The 22351-nt window shown below is 43.9% G+C and overlaps 1 protein-coding gene across 1 annotated transcript in view; it reads left to right on the top strand.

The window, feature by feature from the left end:
• The window catches only part of SLC45A2 (solute carrier family 45 member 2), a 42948-nt gene extending 21042 nt beyond the window's left edge, over positions 1-21906 (top strand). Inside the window, exons 3-7 of the mRNA XM_003483808.5 lie at positions 8080-8408; positions 12203-12346; positions 13275-13398; positions 18761-18975; positions 21652-21906. Coding sequence (XP_003483856.2) covers positions 8080-8408; positions 12203-12346; positions 13275-13398; positions 18761-18975; positions 21652-21876 — 1037 coding nt within the window. The 3' untranslated portion in view covers positions 21877-21906. The remainder of the gene's footprint in view (positions 1-8079; positions 8409-12202; positions 12347-13274; positions 13399-18760; positions 18976-21651) is intronic.
• Positions 21907-22351: the final 445 nt, after the last annotated feature.

Raw genomic sequence — 22351 nt, 5'->3', positions numbered from 1 at the left:
AGGTGATTACAGGCACGTGGTAGGTGCAGAATTTGACTCAGACAGACTCTCTTTAGACTCCTTGGTCTCCAAACTCTCCCAGTTTCCCATTTTACCTATCACAGTTATGGACCAAAGAAAAAATAATGCATATAATATGTATTTCTATATTTCCTATCACAGTTATGGACTAAAGAAAAAATAATATGTATTTCTTTGAACCAAAGTTGCATCATTAGTTATGAAATATAATATGTCTGCCGAGCCAGTCATTCTTATGGGCTTGGCTCTGGTCTGAGCTTGATATCACAGACTGGCTCTGTGAAAGAGCAACAAGCTGGACCCCTTGTGAACCCTTCTTTGTAAAGGCTGATTGTCTAGTGTGGCACAAGATATCCTTTGAATGTTCCAGCTTATGATTTGGCCAATAGCCTGGGGATTGACTCAGGAGCCCCAGTGAAGCTGACATTGGCAATAGAGATACATGCAGTCTCGGTGTAGCTGTGGGACTTGGAGTTAGCCTTTGTTGAAGCTGAGATGACGAGGGTTTGTTTATGAGACTTTTTCTTTTTTTTTTTTGTCTTTTTGCCATTTCTTGGGCCGCTCCCACGGCACATGGAGGTTCCCAGGCTAGGGGTCGAATCGGAGCTGCAGCCACCAGCCTACACCAGAGCCACAGCAACGCCGGATCCGAGCCACTTCTGCGACCTACACCACAGCTCATGGCAACGCCGGATTGTTAACCCACGGAGCAAGGGCAGGGATCGAACCTGCATCCTCATGGTTCCTAGTCAGATTCATTAACCGCTGCACCACGACGGGAACTCCTGTTTATGAGACTATTTTGAAGATAAAATCCTTGGCTTAACCAGAGGAAGCAAAAAGGAAAGCATTCAGTGAATTCCTACAGCTCTCTGCTACCCCTCATTGTATCTGAAGGTGTGAACAAAGTTAAATGTTTCCATCCAGAGTTTGAATATAGAGTCTACTGCAACAATTTCCCCAAAGGCCTGCTATTCCTTCAGGGCATGTTCTAACTTTTAGCTGTGCCCCACAGTAGCTCTGGGACAAACAAAATAGTTAGACCTGCTTTCACCCCCTCCCTGAGAGAAGAGAGGATTGGAAATTCTCCCAGTTACTTGTAGCATGTTTTACTTAGCTGATTAATGAGGGAACCAACAAGGAAGACATAAAGTACAGTTTCTCCAAGTTCTTGCAGGGTACATGTGTATGTTTGTGTATGAGTGTGTGCGTTTAGCAAAAGGAAAAAATGCTAGAAATCTGGTTAACCTTCTATAAGGCAATAAAACTATAATTCCTCTGTAATAGTTCTACCAGGCTACACAAATCTTTGTAAATCTCAGACTCCTATTAATGTCTACAAGTTAACCTTCGTTTTACAGGACTGCACATAACTTTATCACGTGTGGATTGTTGATAAAATATCTGATGACACGGAGTTCCCGTCGTGGCGCAGTGGTTAACGAATCCGTCTAGGAACCATGAGGTTGCAGGTTCGGTCCCTGCCCTTGCTCAGTGGGTTAACGATCCGGCGTTGCCGTGAGCTGTGGTGTAGGTTGCAGACGCGGCTCAGATCCCGCGTTGCTATGGCTCTGGCGTAGGCCAGTGGCTACAGCTCCGATTAGACCCCTAGCCTGGGAACCTCCAGATGCTGCAGGAGCGGCCCAAAGAAATAGCAAAAAGACAAAATATATATATATATATATATATATATATATATATATCTGATGACAATAAATTCCCATTCTCAAGAATATCAGATGAGGATGGAGGAGGTTGACTGGAAACTGCTCTGTCATCTGGCTTAGCAGCATCAGTGCGTCACTGCAGTGCTTGAAAGGAATGCAGAGTCCCAGGCTCCACCTACATCTCTAAAATCAGAACCTGTGTTTCAGACTGAATGCTTGTGTTCCCCCCAGAATCCGTATGTTGAATAGCCTAACATGATGCTACTTGGAGATGAGGCCTTTAGAAAGTGATTAGGTCATGAGGGCTCATGAACAGGATTCATGCCCTTATAGAAGTGGCCCCAGAAATTTCCCATTGCCCTTCTGCAAAGTGAAATTACAGTGAGATGTTGGCTGTCAGTGAACAAGTATGCCCTCACCAGGCACTGAATCTGCTTGCATGATCTTGGACTTCCTGGCCTCCAGAACCAAGAAATGAATGCTCTTTATAAGCTACTGGGTTTATGGTGTTCTTGTAGCTGCCTGGATGGACTAAGAGAAGCCATTGTATTTAACAAGACAACCATGTGATTCATATCCACATTAAAGTTTAGAAAGCACTGCTCCAAAATGATATTTTAAAAATCAGGCACTTAGAGTTTTTACTCCTTCCAGGTTTGTGATACATATTTCTCCCACAATACTTGCCACAGGCCACGTTGGGGAAGCCCAGGTCTCAGCCCTCAGAATACCACTCCCACCTCACCAATTCTAGTCACTGGGTCTAGAATGCCTAAGCCTTTTTGTCCAGCTCCAGGCAGATGGTCAGTTCTCCTGTTTCTAGGTGAGGCTTTGCAATTAGGGTTTCTGGAGGAAGTCAGCAGGCCCTCGGTTTGGGACCTGCTTCGGCCACTGTATGTGCTGGTGCCTTCTGTGTATTGTCACATTAACCCTCACGAGGATCATACGAGGAAGTATCACCAGCCCCCATGTTCCAGAGGAGATGGTAGTTATGTCTGATTTCGATTCCCACCTGCGCACTTTCTAATCATGTGACCTTGGAGATGTGCCCAAGGTCACATGATAGAAAGTGCGCAGGTGGGAATTGAAATCAGGCATAATTATAAACCCTTCCTTCTGTGTGGTCTCCTGTCACTTACCCCCTGGAGCCTTAGGGTGGTTTCCTTAGTTCAACTAGATGAGTTGCAGAGGGATCCTTCTGCCTCTACAAACTTTGGATTCATTGATATGTTGAACTCTCATGAGCTTCCTGGCTAACGAAGAGAATTTCTATTATAATTATTAACCAGCAGCCTCATCTTGATACCCTTAACTAAGCACCAATGATAGATATCCTTCAGAGCTCCTCTATACTCTTTGAGTACTCAGCCCACATCTAGCCCAGTTCTAACATCATTTATTACAGGGTTTTGAAAGTAGCTGTTTACTTATCTGCTTTTCCACTTGAAACTTCCTTCTGGGGAGGAGGGCATGGGGTGCTGTGGCTTATTTGCATTTATATTCTCAAAGATAGTAGAGTTTTTTTTTTTTTTACATATATTTATGGCTTGGTAGATATTTACTGAAATATGCTGTGCCTGTAGACATAAAGCTAGACTAGGAAACCCTCCAAATGTAGAGCTCAGTTGTCGAAGTCAATATCTGATAGAAATCCATCATTATGTTCATATATTTATATTCATAACCTAAAGCCATCATCCAATTGCACAGTGGCGGATTTATTTCATGTATCAGTTCTTTCAGATGGGCAGGGCTTTTCTTCTTTACATTTCCTCTGCTCAGTGGAATAAGTTGAAAGGAAAGAGGCATATGTGATAGGAGAACTAAGTGCTAATGTGACAACCCTTGGTCTACTTATAAATCATGGTTTCGCAAAAGGAATGTGTAAGTTTTTCATAGTGTTAATTAAGCTGGGGTCTGTTTAGCCCTGGGGGATATTGGGCAATGTCAGGAGATGCTTGCGGTTGTCAAAACCAGAGGAGAGGTTGTTACTAACATCTAGTGGAGAGAGGCCAGATGTGTCACTGAACATCCTGCAATGCACAGAGTGATCTCCAACAAAGAATCACTCAGCCCTGAATGTCAGCCTGGCTGAGACTGAGAAACACTGGTTTAGACAGACCCTCAGATCATGTTGGACTTTGAGTACATTCTTTTCGGTTGAGTGCTGGGCTCAGCACATGACCTCTGACATCCTTAGCATCTCCATGATTGACTAGCGTCACTGTTTAATGGTGATCTGGAGACACCACACATCCCAGAACTGCCCTCTGAATCAGCACCAGTGTGACCACCTTCAGGGCTCCCCTTCCTCTCAGAGGCTACCAGGGCACCTGCCATCCAAAAAGGTCACCGTAGGTGCCATTTTTCTGTTTATATATGTGCCCATCACCCACAACTAGACCACATATTTCTTCTTTTTTTCTTTTTTGTCTTTTGTCCTTTTTTAGGGCTGCATCTGCGGTATATGGAAGTTCCCACACTAGGGGTCTAATAGGATCTATAGCCGCGGGGCTACGTCATAGCCACAGCAACATGGAATCCAAGCTGGGTCTTCGACCTACACCACAGCTCATGGCAGCACTGGATCCTTAACCCACTGAGCCAAGGCCAGGGATCGAACCTGCATCCTTGTGGTTCCTAGTCGGATTTGTTTCCACTGCGCCATGACGGGAACTCCCTATTTCTTTCTTTCTTTTTCTTTTTTAAGTTTTATTGAAGTATAGTTAATTTACAAGGTTGTGATCATTTCTACTGCACAACAAAGTGACCCAGTCATACATACACACATATCCACTCTCTCTCGGATTCTTTTCCCACATAGATTATCACAGAATACTAGGCAGAGTTCTCTGTGCTCTACAGCAGGTCCCTGTGCTAGACCACATATTTCTTCCTGGCAGAGAACATGTGTTCTGTCATTGCACTCTGTTGCCATTATTTCCCATAATTCCTCTTTAAAATGCTTTGGCACTCAGGGCATGATGATGATGCTCTATCTTTGGAGTTGAATGCTTAGACAGTTGTTCGTCTGTAAATACCCTCGATGGTAAATTGCATCTAGCCACAATGTGAAGTGACCAGAATCATCCATTCTCCCACCATTCTGGATAAACTGGCATTCAGATTTGTGTTCCTGGGGTCAGGGTTTATTAAGTTTAAGTGTTTAGGGTTAGCGACAGCTAATTCTTGGAGTTCCTGTTGTGGCTCAGTGGTAACAAACCCAACTAGTATCCATGAGCTGTGGTGTAGGTCACAGATGCAGCTTGGATCCCATGTTGCTGTGGTTGTGGCATAGGCTGGCAGCTGCAGCTCTGATTCGACCCCTAGCCTGGGAACCTCCATATGCAGCAGATGTGGCCCTAAAATCAAAATAAATAAATAAATAAAAGAGAGAGAGAGAGAGATAGCAAATTATTAAGACTGTTTTCTTCCTTGATTCCCTGATTTGTGAGGATGTCATCTTTACCTGGGAAATAAAATAGAGCCTTCACTCACTCAAGAAATAAAAACTGCCGAGGTCCAGCCCCAGCAGCCAGGGAGTGCCAAAGGAGAGGATGGGCTACAAACAGCGCGGAAAGAATTGGAGCCAACTCCTCAGCTGCATGCTGCAGAGGACCCAATTTATTAAATGAAAAGCATCAGTTTTTATACCCTATCACAATCAGGTTTCGTGTAAGATTTAACATTAACATGTTATTTAAAGCCCTTTTGTTCCCTCCACCTGAGATACAAAAAAAAAAAAAAAAAAAAAAAAAAAAAAAAAGGTTACTTAAAACATGTTCCTTTCAACTTTAGATTTTCCTTCAAGATTACAAACTTAAAGTTCCACACTGTATTTTTCTGAAAAGGTCAACAACAGTAGCTATTCTATTCTATATTAAGAACAAAGCTTTAATAAGTAATAAACTATGATACCTAACATTCTTTAACGAAAGGTGTATGTAGTTAACAAAACGCATGAAAGCCTTGGGCTCATGACATTCTTAAAACCACGATTTATTTGGCGCCAGCAAGCTAAGCATTTAACCTATTGTGCTGATTTACATAAGTTCCAAACCACCAATTTCAATAGAAAGGAGTATTATACCCAAAATTATCAAATGCCCCACAAGGGATAAAAGTTACAGGTGACACTGTTATTTGATTAAAAAATATATCTATTATAGAAAATAGCAATTTATAGGCCAAACAACATTTTCCCAGCCCCAAACTTCTTTTTAAGTAAAGGGACTGAAATCATTAGTTTCCCCTGTATACTCTCACAAAATAGGTGCCATAAATTGTTACTCCAAAACAAAGGCTTTTTCCATTACATTGTTTAAATAACTTCATTCTGTTTTGGTCCAAGTGTTTTACGTACCCAGGGCAAATCTTTAACTGTAAGAAAGCTGTGAATAGGAGATAGAAAAAGAAGGATAAACACAGAGAAATAGATTAACATATTTTTTAGGGGATATCATTTTTATTTTCCTGGAGCCGATGTCTTTCAAGGGATTGCTCTGCAATCCTTCTTCTTTCTTCAGTTTGTCTGTAGCTCTGCTAACCAGACAAGCCTCATGCAGGTGCCGACTGTGGCTTTGCTTTCTTTACTGGAGCAGCTTTATGGCTCCCGACAAAAAACAAGCAAACAAAAACCTGCTCTGACTAGGTAGATACTTGTCTTTGGGAAGGCATGATGAGAGACTGACATTTCAAGACATTTGACCAGAGGATCAGCCCTACATAAGCTTGTGATGCAGGTAGAAGGTGTGTTTGGCATCCATCTGCTCACTTCCCTGGACATCCTCCACCCCATAGTCTACTCTCACTGCAGCCTAGCATTCCTGGAAGTCACTGGTCCTGCCTCCAGAAGGGCTGTCTGAGGGGCACTGACTTCTTTGGCCCGAGTGGTGCAATGCCTTGCCTATACCAGGAGCACTTGCATTTTAAAACAGAAACCTGGGAATTCCCATTGTGGCTCAGTAGGTACGGCTGTAAAAACAAAACAAAACAAATGACAACAATAAACCCGAGCAACCTAAAAGAATGAACCACTAATAAGAGGATTTCAAATATTAGGCCATTAGGGCAGGTTTGGTTTTGAGGAGTCCTTCCTCAGTGTCCCTCGGGTCACACTGTCCCTCCGTCTTTAAGTATAAGCAGAGAAAACAAGCCCCAGAAAGACCCCAGAGGATAGTAAAATTTTAGAAAATGCATATTTAAACTTTATTTTTTCTGAGGCCGTCAATTGGGAATAAGCACCTTTAGCTTTTCATAGAGAAGAAAAAAGAGAGTCCAAGGCTATTTGATTTTTGAAAACTTATGTCACCGTTAAGAAGCTTATTAATAAATGATAATCTCAATAATTATATTTTATTACATTCAGAAATTGGTTTTCTTTGGGGCCTTAAAATCAGGAATTTTAGTTCTTTTAAAACCTTTTTTTATTTTAATTTCCCCAATACATTTTTTTTTTCCTTTTGTACAGCATGGTGACCCAGTTACACATACATGTATACATTCTTTTTTCTCCCATTGTCATGCTCCATCACAAGTGACTAGACATAGTTCCCAGTGCTACACAGCAGGATCTCATTGCTAATCCATTGCAAAAGCAAGAGTCTGCATCTATTAACGCCAAGCTCCCAATCCATCCCACTCCCTCCCCCTCCCACTTGGCAACCACAAGTCTATTCTCTAAATCCATGATTTTCTTTTCTGTGGAAATGTTCATTTGTGCCGTATATTAGATTCCAGAGGAATTTTAGTTTTTAAGCAGTATTGAGAGTGCAATTTATAAAGACCATAGGACTTCAGATAGTGGCGGTATTTACTAAATGCTTACTATGTGTCTGGAACTATTTCATTTTCCAGTTGTGACCCTACCAGTAGGTTACTCTTTTATTATCATCCCCACATTGTGAGTGTGGAAGTCCAAGGTGCATGCTAGAGCCAGGCCTTGAACCCTTGCCTCCTGGCCCAGGGGTCTTAGCCTCCCCTGTGTTACCTCTCCAATCATAACCAGGCCACCTCTGCTATCCTCAGAAGCTTGCCTGGTGAACCAGAGGCCCCTCACAATGGAAAAGAAAGGTGTTTTTTTTTTTTTTTTTTTATCTTTTTGTCTTTTTAGGGCCGCACCCAAGGCATATGGAGGTTCCCAGGCTAGGGCTCAAATCGGAGCTGTAGCCGCCAGCCTACACCAGAGCCACAGCAATGTGGGCTCTGAGCCGCGTCTGCGACCTACACCACAGCTCATAGCAACACCGGATCCTTAACCCACTGAGCAAGGCCAGGGATCGAAACTGCAACCTCACGGTTCCTAGTCGGATTCATTTCCACTGCACCAAGATGGGAACTGCAAGAAAGATGGTTTCTAGTTATGCTAATACAGTTCTTTCTTGCCTTGCAGGTTTGGGCGGTGCCCTGGGTTACCTTTTGGGTGCCATCGACTGGGCCCATCTGGAACTGGGAAGATTGCTGGGCACAGAATTCCAGGTCATGTTCTTCTTCTCCTCCTTGGTGCTCACTTTGTGTTTTATTATCCATCTGTGCAGTATCCCCGAAGCCCCACTTAGAGATACTGCAAAGGACACTCCCCCACGGCAAGCCCCCCAGGACCCTGCATCGTCATCAGACAGGATGTACGAGTATGGGTCTATTGAGAAAGTTAAAAATGGTTATGTAAACCCAGAGCTGGCGCTGCAGGGAGGAAAAACCAAAAATCCTCCTGCTGAACAGGTAAAAATGCAAAATATCCTCGTTCTTGCCTTTTGTTCATATTTTCAAAAAGTATTCTTTGTCTTTGTTTTGTTGGCTTGTTTGATGTGAAGGGTTTTTTGACGTCTAATAGAATCCTCAAATCCCCAACAGATATTAACCCTTGGAATTAAAACATTGCACCCAAAAGAAAAATGGGTGCATTTTCCTGTAATCCTCCTGTCTCTTCCTCTTTTCAGAGCATCAGACCAGGGAAAATGAAGCCAGATGAAAAATGTTAGGCCTTAAAAGAAGCCTGGAATCATCCTCAGGCTGCAAGAAATATCTTCACTTCTTAGATGAGGAGTATAAATTTGTTCTTCCCAATGATAGCATCCCTGGGTTGGGAACTGGAGGAACTAAGAGGTTATCGGAGTGAAGCCTTCATTTTATTGTGATCTCACAGTAGGTAGACAGAATATAAGAATCGAGGTCTCCAGAGACCTGCCGAGACCTTCCTGGCTCCAGGCTGCCTGGGGTGAATGCCCATACTCCCTGCAGATCTGTGAGGATGGAGCTCCCTTGCTGTGCAGTTCTGCAAGGCTGCCTGGGATTCATGGAATAGCCATACAGTGGAATCCATTCGCCCATCACTTGCTCATTAAGAGATGGGTATGTTTTTGAAGATTTATTTAAGACTAAATATACCAGATAAAACACATATACGTATACAAAGTGATCTCCATTGTGGAAAAAGCTCCCCAGATACAAAGGAACAAATAGAAAGGACATGTACCCAAAATGTTAATTGAAACTATTGTCTTTGGGTGATGGGCTAACAGGTGGTTTTAATTTTCTTCTCTCACCCCTTCAGTATATTCAGCATTTCTATAATAGACAAGTCTTACTTTGAAAATAAAGAAAAATCATGTCAGAGTTTAAGGAACAATACAAGGCAGGGTTTTACTAACGATTAGTAGATATTACCCTGACAGATTATGCCTGCCTCTTTGCGCCACTGACAGATTATAACTGGCCCTCAAAGAGTCACCCAGCAGAGGCTGTCTCTACTCTACCCCCAGGCTGTTTGTGATGATCAAATGCAATCAAGAGAGTGGGAGTCTTTCGAAAGACATAAAACCCTCCACACTATTAAGAAAAGAAATGCATCGAATACAATTAACTTTTCTTAGTAGGTGCCACGTGCACAGCCCTGTAGGCTCTGAATAGTTCTGTTATGTGGTTCAAAAATAAAAGAAAAACAAAGTAAGAAAAAAAAGATTAACATATCTCAGGCTCAAAGCCATGCATCTGACTCCTCTCTTCTAAATGTGCACCTTGGGAGCCTCCAACTGATTAATGGGAGACTCCACTGTTTTGCGGCAGGGCCCTGGCCATCATTGTTTGTCCAAGTCATTACTTTCCAGAATGAGGGTGGCTGTGCAATTTGAGAACTGGGATTTTTTTTTTTTTTCATGGCAGGAGGGCTGAATTATTTCAGTGTTCAAACCAGATTACATAAAATCCATCTCCAGTTCCTCTGTGTGATCAGTTGCTCCCTTCAATGTTTGGTCTGAGTCAGTATTCTGAGGACACTTTTGTGCAGTTCTCTCTCCCTTGATGGTCCTGAGCCTTTTTCACTTATGTATCTATCACCACCCAATCTCCAGTCCACAAAGGTGCACAATGCATGCTGTAAAACAATTCCCAAGGGCTCAGAATCATTGCAAGGGCTTCACCAAGGAAACTGATGAGTCATGAAAAACATGCCAGCTGAATTTTCATTTTGAGTTAAAATACCCAAAAGGGCTTTGAATATTTACATTCCCAGCTTTTGTAGAAAGACTGGGCACAATTTGGAAGCTCATATTTATTTTTAGAAGAAAGATGAAATTAGGTTAACAATGAGAGCAGGCTGGAAATTATGTATAAGGCCAGAAGTATCAATTAATATTTGGAATAAGGCTGAATACTTACTGGTCAGATTCACTTTTTAAAATTTTGAATTTTTGGAAAGAAGGGAAAGAAAGGGAAAAATTACTTAGACTGAGGCATGAAAACCAGGCTGCTATTTCTCAGTCTACACCTTTAGTTTCTTCCTCCTATGGTCAAGAAACAAATACTAATTCTGCATTGAATTTCTGTTATGGTCAACATTTATTTTGACAAGTACCATATTCCATATGCAGAAAATAGTTATTTTTCCTAACTCCAAGGGAATGGCCATGCTTTTTAATACTGATTAAGTATAAAAAATCAGTTGAGTCATGGTCATTAGGTTAAATACTACAAAAATTGATGAATTAACTTGTACAACAAACCTACAATGAGTAAATAGAATTTTCTGCGTCAAAGAAGTAAAACGCATTATCATTTAAGGTTAAGAGTTATAAAGCAATATGTTGTTATAGCTAAAATAGAAAATCTCAGGAGACTGTCTTATAAGTGAACTAGCCAGGACCCAATTTTGTTATGTTGAGATTCAGAATAAATAAAAATCTGACAAGAGAGACCCACCACCCCACCCACCATGGTTGATGTTTATTGTCTCAGTGTCTTCAGGGCAGCTGACTGCTTAATATTCCTGAGGTCGCTTTCGTCTCTTACATGACAAGATGTTAAAGACTGTTTCCTTTTTTGCATTTCAAAACAGTGGTGTCAATAATTCAAAGATTTTCATTCTCTCAAGGCTCCTGACACTAATAAATTATAGCCTTTGGTTTTACCATAATTTTTAAGTCTAGATTAAAAATAGGGGGCATCTGTATTCATTTTATGTGTGTGTGTATTCTACAATAGTCTCCCTTCTGACTTGACATAGGGCTCATTTGCATGTGATGGTTGATGGCAAGATTCAGAGAAAGAAAGAAAAGAAGGTACCAGCCAATCAGGGAGCTGATTGACTCTACGTGGTAGTTTTCCACTGCTACATAACAAGCTCTCATAGATTTAGTAGCTTAAAACCACAACCATTTATTACCTCACAGTTCTGTAGGTCAGAAGTCTGGGTAGGCTCAATGGGTTCTCTTCCCAGGGTCTCCCGAGGCTGAAATCAAGGCATTGGTGGAGCTGCACTCTCATCTGGAGGTTCAAATGGGGAAGGTTCAGCTTCTGAGATCATGCAGATAGAATCCAGCTCCTTGGAGTTGTAGGACTGAGGTCCTTGTTGTCTTGCTAGTGATTGATGGCCAGGGGTTATTCTCATTTCCTAGAGGCCACACTCAGATCCTTTCCATGTGGCCAGCAGTTCTTGTGCTTTGAGACTTTCTGGGTTCCCCTGCTGCTCCCAGGTGGAGAAAACCCTATGCTTTTTAAAGGGCTTGTGTGATTTGATTATGGTCTCCCAGATAATCTCCCTTTTAATTAACTCAAAGTCAACTGATTAGTAACCTTGGCTAGATGTGTAAAATTCCTTTGCCAGGTAATAGGACATGGTCATGAAGAGGGAGATCATAGAGGCCATCCTGTAATTCAGCCTACTAGGTTTTAAGCGTCAAGAAATCTAAGAATTAGAATCATCTAAGGGCTGGCTTAGGTCAATGAGCTTTGTCCCGATGCAGTGGTTCTTACATCTTGGCCCAGAGCAAGCTCCATTTCCAGTCCCTTTGACCTTTTGTTCCCCAAACTCCATTCTGGGTCTGAAAATGCTACGTATCCACACATACTGAACAGAACATCTCCTATGAGACCCCTCCATGGAAACCTGGGTCCATGCCCAGAAAGTGTGACCCTGTGTGATGGTCAACTGACAGATACACAGTCTGGCTATGCGCGGGTTCCCATGGCTGGCTGGGTGTGCACACTCAATGTCATACCTTTTTGGTGTTTTATTTCAGACTCAGAGGACAATGACCATAAAGTCACTGCTGAGGGCACTGATGAGCATGCCTGCCCACTACCGCTGCCTTTGCATCAGTCACCTCATTGGATGGACCGCCTTCCTGTCCAACATGCTCTTCTTCACAGACTTCATGGGCCAGGTAACAGACACGTCTGTGCACAAGCTCATCATCTCACATGTCAGTCTCTCCATCAGCACCTGTGGAGTTTCTTCTGGGCTGCCCTCTGGGATGGATGTGATGGGAGTATAGAAAAGAGTGCCTTGGAGTTCCCATCATGGCATAGTGGTTAATGAACCTGACTAGGAACCATGAGGTTGCAGGTTTGATCCCTGGCCTCATTCAGTGGGTTAAGGGTCCAGCGTTCCCGTGAGCTGTGGTGTAGGTTGCAGATGCGGCTTGGATCCCTGGATCCCGCGTTGCTGTGACTCTGGCGTAGGCCGGCAGCTACAGCTCCAATTAGACCCCTAGCCTGAGAACCTCCATATGCCGCAGATGCAGCCCTAGAAAAGACAAAGAAAAAAAAAAAAAAGAAAAGAGTGCCTTCAGGGAGTGACTTACAAACAGGTTCTAGAGGGAAGTTACTGCACTCAACACAACTAGAGCACATCATGGGACCAGTACTTGGTCAAGGTCAACAAATGGGGAAACATCAGTGTGAACTATAGTGATAACAGCAGGCTTAACAAAGGGGGTGCAGTGTGAGTCAGGCCTTGAAGGGTATGTAGGAGTTGGAGAGGGAGGAGTGGGGAGAAGGTGGAATGACATATGTGGAGAGGAGTGAGCTGAATCAGAGTATGGGTAGCAGGGTTGCCTAAGCTGAGTGGGGCCAGATGTTAAGTAGAAGGAGGGGTGCCAAAAATTCAGGGGGATGCTGTTTAAACTTGATGCAGTGAGCATGGGGCTCTTGGGAGGGTCCTTGAATGGAGGTGTGAAAGGATGAAAGGGGTGACACCATCACGGGAGGATGAGGTCTGTGCCTCAGGAAGGGGTGGAGAAGCAGAACGTGTGAGAAGGGGTCCCCACCACCCTGCACTTGTAACTCCATGGCCCCAAATCTCTCTTTCAGATTGTGTACCATGGGGACCCCTACAGTGCACACAACTCTACAGAGTTCCTCATCTACCAAAGAGGGGTCGAGGTTGGGTGTTGGGGCTTGTGCATCAACTCCGTGTTTTCCTCACTTTACTCTTGTAAGTAAGTCTCCCCTCCTAAGAGTCTTCGAAGGGCTCTAGTCTGAATCTTGGATTTTATGTGTCTATATTTCCATGTGTATGTTTTGTTCTTTCACATGCTAGATTCTTGGTAAATATATGGAGATCAGGAAAAATGATTCCCTTAGAAAGGACCGCATCAAGCAGCCTTTTCCATAGTGAATTCTGGGTATCATTTTCCTCCGTGATTACTTTGTCCTTTGGAATCAGGGGGCTCCTGAGCAAGACTCTTTGGAAATTAAAAGGAAATCTTGTAAATAAGGTGGTGAAATCTTGGATGAAGCATAGTCGCAGCCGAGAGTGTTGATTAATAGTGGGCCCGTGTTCTGCTGGGGTAAGAACCCTGGTGGAGTTTCATAGATGTGCTTCTTGGGCTTATAGAAGACACAAAAATGGGAGGGATGGGTAATACACTCCGTGACGAAATGAACATGGGAAAAGACCTTAGCTCAGATGGACCAGGTGGTATGCTACCAGAGCACTGTTGCTTGTTGAGAACAGCAGCTTTCTTTCTTTTTTTTTTTTTTTTACACTTAAAATTTTTTAAAAATTATTTTAATTTTTCCCATTATAGCTGCTTTACAGTGTTCTGTCAGTTTTCTACCGTACAGCAAAGTGACCCAGTCACACATGTATACATTCTTTTTCTCACATTATCCTCCATCATGCTCCATCATCAGTGACTAGATAGAGTTCCCAGGGCTATACAGCAGGATCTCATTGCTTTATCCATGCCAGAGGCGATAGTTTGCATCTATTAACCCCAGAATCCAGGTCCATCCCTCCCCCTCCCCCCCTCGGCACCCACAAGTGTGTTCTCCAAGTCCATGAGTTTCTTTTCTGAGAACAGCAGCTTTCCTTCCCAGGCACCGGCTTTCCCCCTGGGGTCTGGATCATGTTAATTCCCGCTTAGCTAAGTTTCATAGAACTGAGGACACATTAGACAAGAGGATTTCGGGCACTGGTTTTGTGTAAGTCCAAATGGATGTACTTCACCTCTAGGGCATCGCACAGATTCATTTTGTGCTTGCTGATGTGTATGGAAATCTCCAAGCTTGTGACACACTGAATTAAGTGAAAACTCTGGCCTGCAAAGCATATGCAGTTTCCCCATTTGGGGTGGAAATCTGGGAGCTTCTCCAGCATTGAGGGGGGAATAGGTGGTTCCCCTTGCAGAGCTCCAGGCTTTGGACAGGCCCAGGGGATAGCAGGGGTATTGCCCAGGTGGGAGGGGGAGAAGCGATGGGGAATAATTTGTGTTTCCATTCTCAGGGGCATCGTTCAGTCACTGAAATGTGCTTCTTGTGGGGCAGGAGCGTGAATGTGTGTAAAGACCCCTAGCCTGGCAGGTAGCCTTTGCCTAGCCATAGCACAGCAGGAAAGCTGCTTTGTGATCAAGAAAATCTCTTCCGGAGTTCCCATCGTGGCGCAGTGGTTAATGAATCCGACTAGGAACCATGAGGTTGCAGGTTTGATCCCTGGCCTCGCTGAGTGGGTTAAGGATCCTGCATTGCTGTGGCTGTGGTGTAGGTGGGCAGCTACACCTCTGATTAGACCGCTAGCCTGGGAACCTCCATATGCTGTGGGAAGCAGCCCTAGAAAAAGGCAAAAAGACCAAAGAAAGAAAGAAAGAAAGAAAGAAAGACAGACAGACAGACAGACAGAAAGAAAGAAAGAAAGAAAGAAAGAAAGAAAGAAAGAAGGGAAGTCTCTTAAAAACATAGCACAATCAGGAAAAGGGAACCTAATATAAACATATTCATGAGCTCTATAACCATACAACCATAAAGTTCATTATTTTAAGATTTATGGTAACCAAATCATGGTGGCTTAAAGCTTACAGGTCCATAGCAAAACCCTTTTTTCCCTTAGAGAGTACAAATTCAGAAAATTCCAGGGAGACAGTTTCAAATACCTAGAATCAGGGAGCATTAGACCAAAAGGATCTCAGAAATTTTCCATCTCAATCTCTTTGTGCTTTCAAGAGCCGGGGAACTATTAATTACTACTTTTATTCTTGTGAGAGGAAAACATTTTCCCACAAGTCATTAGCATTTTACTTTTAGGTCAATTTTAACTTTTTTTTTTCAATCATGCCCGTGGTATGTGGAAGTTCCTGGGGCCAGGGATCGAACCCATGCCACAGTAGTGACAACGCCACCAGATCCTTCACTGCTAGGTCACCAGGGAACTCCAATTTTAACTTTTTTTTCCCCTCAAAAAATCTTTTCTAGGGGCCCTTCTACTAGTCTAGTTTGAGTGCTTGTAGAATTTCATGGCAATTAGGAGTTCCCGTCGTGGTGCAGTGGTTAATGAATCTGACTAGGAACCATGAGGTTGCAGGTTCGATCACTGGCCTTGCTCAGTAGGTTAAGGATCCAGCATTGCCGTGAGCTGTGGTGTGGGTCCCAGACATGGCTTAGATCTGGTGTTCCTGTGGCTGTGGTGCAGGCTGGCAGCAACAGCTCTGATTCAACCCCTAGCCTGGGAACCTCCATATGCTGCAGGTGCAGCCCTAAAAAGGAAAAAAAAATTTTAAAAAAGAAAATTAAGCATGTTATTTTTAGGGCCTTTCTAGTTAAAATTCTTGTGTACAAAATAGATTACTATATGAATAGTTTTCCAAAGTTATATCAATGTATAAATCTATGGGATCCCTGTCACTGTGAATTAGAACTAAAATTTGCTTTATAAAATACCAGCCAGAGCTTCCCAAGCATCTTCAGGGGCTCTTGTGCCCATAAGCTAGAGTAAAAGTCATGATCTTGGCACTCCAGGATTCATAGTTTGGCCTGGCTCACACTTGGACCTCTCTCTGTGCCACGCAGCAACTCCCATGTGGACCCACCACACAGACTTTCTTCTCTGTGAATTTTCCTCTTGATTTTTTTCCACCTGAACTGCTCTTTATACCCCTCCCCCCAACCCATACAACTCCTACTCATGCTTTTAGACCCAGTTCCAATATGCCCTCCTCTATGCAATCTCTCAATTCTTGCCTCTGTACCCCAGCCACTCTAGGCAGAACCAATCATTTCCTTCGGTTCCAGAGCACACTATATAACCTTGTATTTTGGACGCATCACGTAACATAAGATGTACACCCAGAATTTCTCTCCAGACAGAGCTTGGCAGGGCAGTATGGCTGCTGGGGCAAGAGATGGGGGGTGGTTGCTAAGCTCTTTGGTGCAGCAGGCATGCTTAGCTTGATGAGAACAGCAACGCCGAGTACTGAAATAAAGCCAGTTGTTCGTATCATACCCTGCTCTTCACAGCCGGTGCTTAAATCAGTCATTTCCCTCCAATCCTAAGGAAAGGCACAGTGGGAGTTGGTACCAGACCCAGGAGGGCGAAGGTCTTCTTGGCCCTTCAACTTACTGAGTTCTCTTCATGAATACAGTTTTCTTTGCCACACTTGCAGTCTTTGTACTAAAGTTAGATAGGTTTCCAAATATCTCTTTATCCTGTTTGGCCTTTTTCCTGGCTGTCCTACACACTTGGTGAGAGCATTTCTATAATGAAGCTGGAGGATATCTTTTAGGTATTGCAACAACTCAGATTACCTCTTCTGCATAAATATAAGTATTAAGCTAGGGGTCTAATTGGAGCTTGTAGCCGCCAGCCTATGTCAGAGCCACAGCAATGTGGGATCTGAGCCGCGTCTGCGACCTACACCACAGCTCACGGCAACGCTGGATCCTTAACCCACTGAGCACGGCCAGGGATGGAACCTGCAACCTCATGGTTCCCAGTCAGATTCATTAACCACTGCGCCATGATGGGAACTCCACGAGCCTAGATTTATACTACTTTTATTCTCAGCCTTGACAGCAGCTCTCCGAGCATGGCATGAATCAGTAGTAGCGAAGCCATGTTGCTCATGTAACATTTTAATAACTCCATGCTATGACCTGAGACAGTGTTTGGTTTCATCACTGATACAAATATGATACGGGTTAGGTTTCTTGTCAATGCAGTGTTAATTCAATAATTATTTGAATGGATATGGAGAATTTCATTCTTGAATGGGCCCATTTCTAGTATCGATCTTTTGTTTATCCTCTGGGTTCATGCCTTTCAGTGGACTGGGGCAGGGGAAAGATAAGGAAAGTTTGGATTAAAAACAACAAATTAATTGGGAAAAAAATGTGTTTCCAATAAAAAAAAAAAACCAACTAATTAAAAAGGAAGATAAGAGATGTTTGGGAATTTTCCCCAGTGGAGTGGAAAACGTAGTAAAATATTTTAAAGCAGAATTTTCTGGAGTTCCTGTTGTGGCTCATCAGAAACAAATCTGACCAGTATCTATGGAGGATGCAGGTTTGATCCCTGGCCTCGCTCAGTGGGTTAAGGATCCGATATTGCCATGAACTGTGGTGTAGGTCACAGACCTGGCTTGGATCTGGTGTTCCTGTGGGTGTGGTTTAGGCTGGCAGCTACAGCTCTGATTCAAGCTCCAGCCTGGGAACCTCCATGTGCTGTGGGTGTGACCCTAAAAAGACAAAAAAAAAAAAAGAGAGAGTTTTCTGTTTTTAAAAATGAGCTTTACCATGATGTCTTTATGAGCAAGCTAAGCCTCTGGGAGGGAACCTAAGAGGCAACCACGTTCAGCAAAGTCTGTATTTGTTGAAATAATGATACCCACCATTAACTCATTAGTTCCATTTTCCCGATGAGGTTTTGAGAAGTTGTGGACGTTGGAAATTGTCCACAGAGAGTGAGGCCGCCAGTGATGGGGAGGCGCCTGGTACAGCAGGACCCCCGCCAGCCTGGGAAGAGCTGGCAAGTCAGGAAAGTGTCCACCGATGATGAACATTCATTCCTTCCTTCTCAGGTTGTGCAGATGGCATTCGGGGGGCGGGGGGGCAAAAAACTCAATGACTTGGATCATTCTGTAAAGTCAGGCTGTTTTAATTTCCTCCAATCTGACTTTGGGCTGTGAAGCCGGGACAGACCTGGATTGTAATTTGGGTCCTGTTAGGCTAGGTCTGTGAATCAGAAAAAGCCTCATTTTTCTCCCATGTCTTGTGGGCTCAGGGTCCCATGACCAAGGCGGGTTGTCTTTCACCCCTTTTGCATCCTGGTGCTATTCCGCTGCCCACTTCACGGTGCCTGGTCCTTCCTGCAGAAAAGAAACCCAACCCAGCAAGCCCATTTCCCGCTCTCCCTTCCACAAACTGGCTGTTTTCAAGCATAGATAAGGAGCTCCTTTTGTTCCTGACTCAGTATCAAAGGAAGACTTTTTTTAAAAAAGGGAATCTTTGAAAAGAAAGGTTGTCTGAAATTATGAACTGTTGTGAGGCACTGCCAGCTCTAATTTCTCCCTCTCTTTTCCCCACAGACTTTCAGAAAGCTTTGGTTCCCTACGTCGGATTAAAGGGTCTTTACTTCATGGGGTATTTGCTGTTTGGCCTGGGGACGGGATTTATCGGGCTCTTCCCAAATGTCTACTCCACCCTGGTCATGTGCACCTCGTTTGGCGTGATGTCCAGCACCCTGTACACCGTGCCCTTTAACCTCATTGCCATGTACCACCGCGAGGAGCAGGAGGAGCAGGTGCGTTATTGAACCTGTGTGCTGAGCAACATCCTGACTCACCTGAAGGCTTGAGGAACTTGGTAGCAATGTGTAGAGCAGGGCTAGGAAATAGGGGTTCTTGAAACAGCAGCACTAAAATGTCCAGCCAGGTGCAATGACGATCTGGCCAAGGCATGACCGCCTTCCTCGCCCCCACTGCCCACCCTCACTCCCAGGAGGGAAGCCCTAGGTACCTGGGAGCAGTTGGAAAGGTACTAGGTACTGTTACTGCCATTTGTCAGATCAGGAAAGCAGGGGCGGGGGTTGGTAATGCCCACAATCACAAGAGACCAAGCAAAGAACTCTGGGCTTATGACATGTCTGGCGTACCTGCAGCATTTCTGGATGCCCCAGCGAGGGCCCCACTCTCAACTGCTGCAGGGGTGCATGGTGGACTTTCCAGGAGTTATTAGTTGAGTAACACTTTCCTTGGAAGTCCGGGTTTGATTAAGTCATGCCCTGTGTGCAGGGGGGGAAGCTGGTCGCAGGGGGTCACCCCGCCAGCTGCCTCTGGGAAGGCCTGTCCCCCATCTCTGCCTTGGAACTCAAGCCAGAGGGCGAGACCCTAAGGTGCCCCAAAAGGGCACTAGGTTGTGTATTTCTGCCCTAAAATGACCCCTTTTTCTTACCAAAATATGCAACTTTCCCCCTGAAAATTAGTCTTACATTTCCTTAACTGTAAAAGCTAAAGAGAGAACTTCATAACATGAAGCTGCAAAAATGCTGAACACATGTTCCGGAGACTGTAGTGCCGGCCTTCTTTTCCATCATTTGATCTGGCGAGCACAGCAGGGCGGCATTGCACCAGGCATTGAAACCTGTCCAGTAAGAGTTGTAGCTGTCCTCATTGCCTGGCAGACAGTGTCACTAAGGTCTCAGCGCATGACAGGGCCTTTGCTGCTAAAGAGACAACTAAGAACCATCCTGCCACGGGGGAGTCACATGGTCCTAGGGCAGAAACACATAGGCTTTGGACTCAGAGACACCTGCCTCCCTACTTGTCAGCTATATGACCTTGGGGAATTTAGTCCTTTATTCACTTAAATATCACTTAAAATGAGTTTGTCTTTGGATAGGGCAATACCATCACATGGTTCAACAACCACAGTGATACACAATGTGCATTAAGTGGCTCCCGCCTACCCCTCCCTCCACTCTTTCCCTACCTCTGCCCTCCAAGCCAGCCCCAGGACTGGGCTGTAACCAGGTTTTGGTCTATCTTTTCAGTATTTTAAAATGAAAATCCAGCAAATAAGAATATTTTTTCTTATTTTCCCTTTCTTATTCAAAGGATAAAATATATTTTTTTGCTCAATGATTTTTTTTTTTAAATTTAGTAGGGGAGTTCCTGTTTTGGTGCAGTGGAAACGAATCCGACTAGGAACCATGAGGTTGCGGGTTTGATCCCTGGCCTCGCTCAGTGGGTTAAGGATCCAGCGTTGCCATGAGCTGTGGTGTAGGTTGGAGATGTGGCTCGGATCTGGCGTTGCTGTGGCTCTGGCGTAGGCTGGTAGCTGTAGCTCTGATTGGACCCCTAGCCTGGGAACCTCCATATGCTGTGGGTGCAGCCCTGAAAAGACAAAAGAAAAAAAATTAATAGTGTAGAAATGATCATGCAAACTCTGGGCCTTAGTTTTCTAATCAATCAAATGGGAATGATACACCCATCTTTATAGAGTTGTTGAAAAATTAAATGATACAAGGTGGTATTGGTAATCTACTTAGCATTATGCCTACCTGGCACCTGGCAAAGACTTAAAAAATGGTAGGTGGTAGTATTATTGTTTTCATGGAGTTAATGATAATACGTGCATCCAGGGAGCTGGTAAGGATGAAATGAAACAACATATGTGAAAGAGCCTTGCACAAGGCCTAACATACACATGTAATACCCAATAAATGGCAATATTATCAATCAATTCAGACCAGATGTCAAATAGTAACCAAATATTAATCTACTCACCAAATAACCATATTTTGAAAGGTTGAATTGCTTTTTTATGTTGCTTCTCCTTCATATAACCTGTGATTCAAAATCCTTTTAAAAATGCTTGACCTTTCAACACTAAGGAAGGGAAAGAATGGGATATTTATTGAGTTTCTATTATATTGTATTTAATGACTTTTTAGGAAGAGGAAAATTTTGTGTTCTGAACGATCTAACTGCCATAGGTGTTAATGGTGGAATTTAAGACTTTGCGGCAGGTGGGGTTAAGACAGATCCAGGCACGGAGGTGATGCTTAAATCAGGGGTTGATAAACTGTCTTATTGGCCAAATGTGGCTTGCCACCTGCTTTTTTCTTTTCTTTTCTTTTTTTTTTTTTTGTATAGTCTGTCATGAGCTAAGAATTCTTTTAAAGTAGTTAAATGATCTGAAAAAAATCAGTAGAAGGATAGTATTTGTGACAAGTGAAAATTACATGACATTCAAATGCTGCTGTCATAAAGTGATGTTGGAACTCCACCCTGTTTATGTACTCGTGCTGCTTTGGCACCTGCAGTGGTAGAGTCGTGTAGTTACAAACCAAGACCATAAAATCCACAAGCTGAAAGTCTTTGTTATCTGGCTTTTTATAGGAAAAATTTGCTCGCTGACTTCTGCTCTGGAGGACAGTTGGTGTAGATGAAATGCTGTTCCTGTGCTTCCCTTGCAGAGGCAGCAGGCCCAGGGCAGGGGCCTGGACAGCAGCCGGAGGGGGCAGGGCCTGGACTGCGCTGCCCTCACCTGCATGGTGCAGCTGGCACAGATCCTGGTTGGAGGCGGCCTGGGCTTTCTGGTCAACGTGGTCGGGAGCGTCGTCGTCGTGGTGATCACGGCCTCTGCGGCGGCACTGATCGGCTGTTGCTTTGTGGCTCTCTTTGTTAGATATATAGATTAGGTCAATAAAGAGACCTCATCCCTAACCTCAGACACGGTGGAGTACACGGCAGGAAATCAGTCTTTGCTCTAGCTGTGCATTTCTTGTGTCTGCCCATTGGATGCCCTGTGCTATGATATGGCTGCAGCTGTGGTCGTCTGCCCACCCCTCCCTGCTGGCCCACCCTCTGCCCAACAGGTTCCATATTTCAGCCATCATTTGTCTCAGGAGAGCCTGGGCCATGCCTCCATTCACTGGTGGCAATGGGTAAGTTGCAGGTGACAGCACCTCCACAGGCCTTTCTCCCTGCATCTCAGTGCAGCGAAAAGGAGAGGCAGGGTCTGTTTTCCACTGGGCATTTCAGGCCTTGATGAAACCTGAGAAGCAGATTGGCACATACCTATGATGCCAAGATATAGTCTGTGATGTGATTTAAAAAAAAAAAAAAGAGAGCGGGGCCCTATGTAGTTAAAGGGCTCATATTTGTCATCAAATT

This window comes from Sus scrofa, chromosome 16 (assembly GCF_054392235.1).
Source record: "Sus scrofa isolate SSC_HxYL_T2T_F1_AM1 chromosome 16, Sscrofa_HxYL_maternal_Yorkshire_Landrace_v2.0, whole genome shotgun sequence".
Lineage (NCBI taxonomy): Eukaryota > Metazoa > Chordata > Mammalia > Artiodactyla > Suidae > Sus > Sus scrofa.
This window is presented reverse-complemented; position numbering and strand designations above follow the sequence as displayed.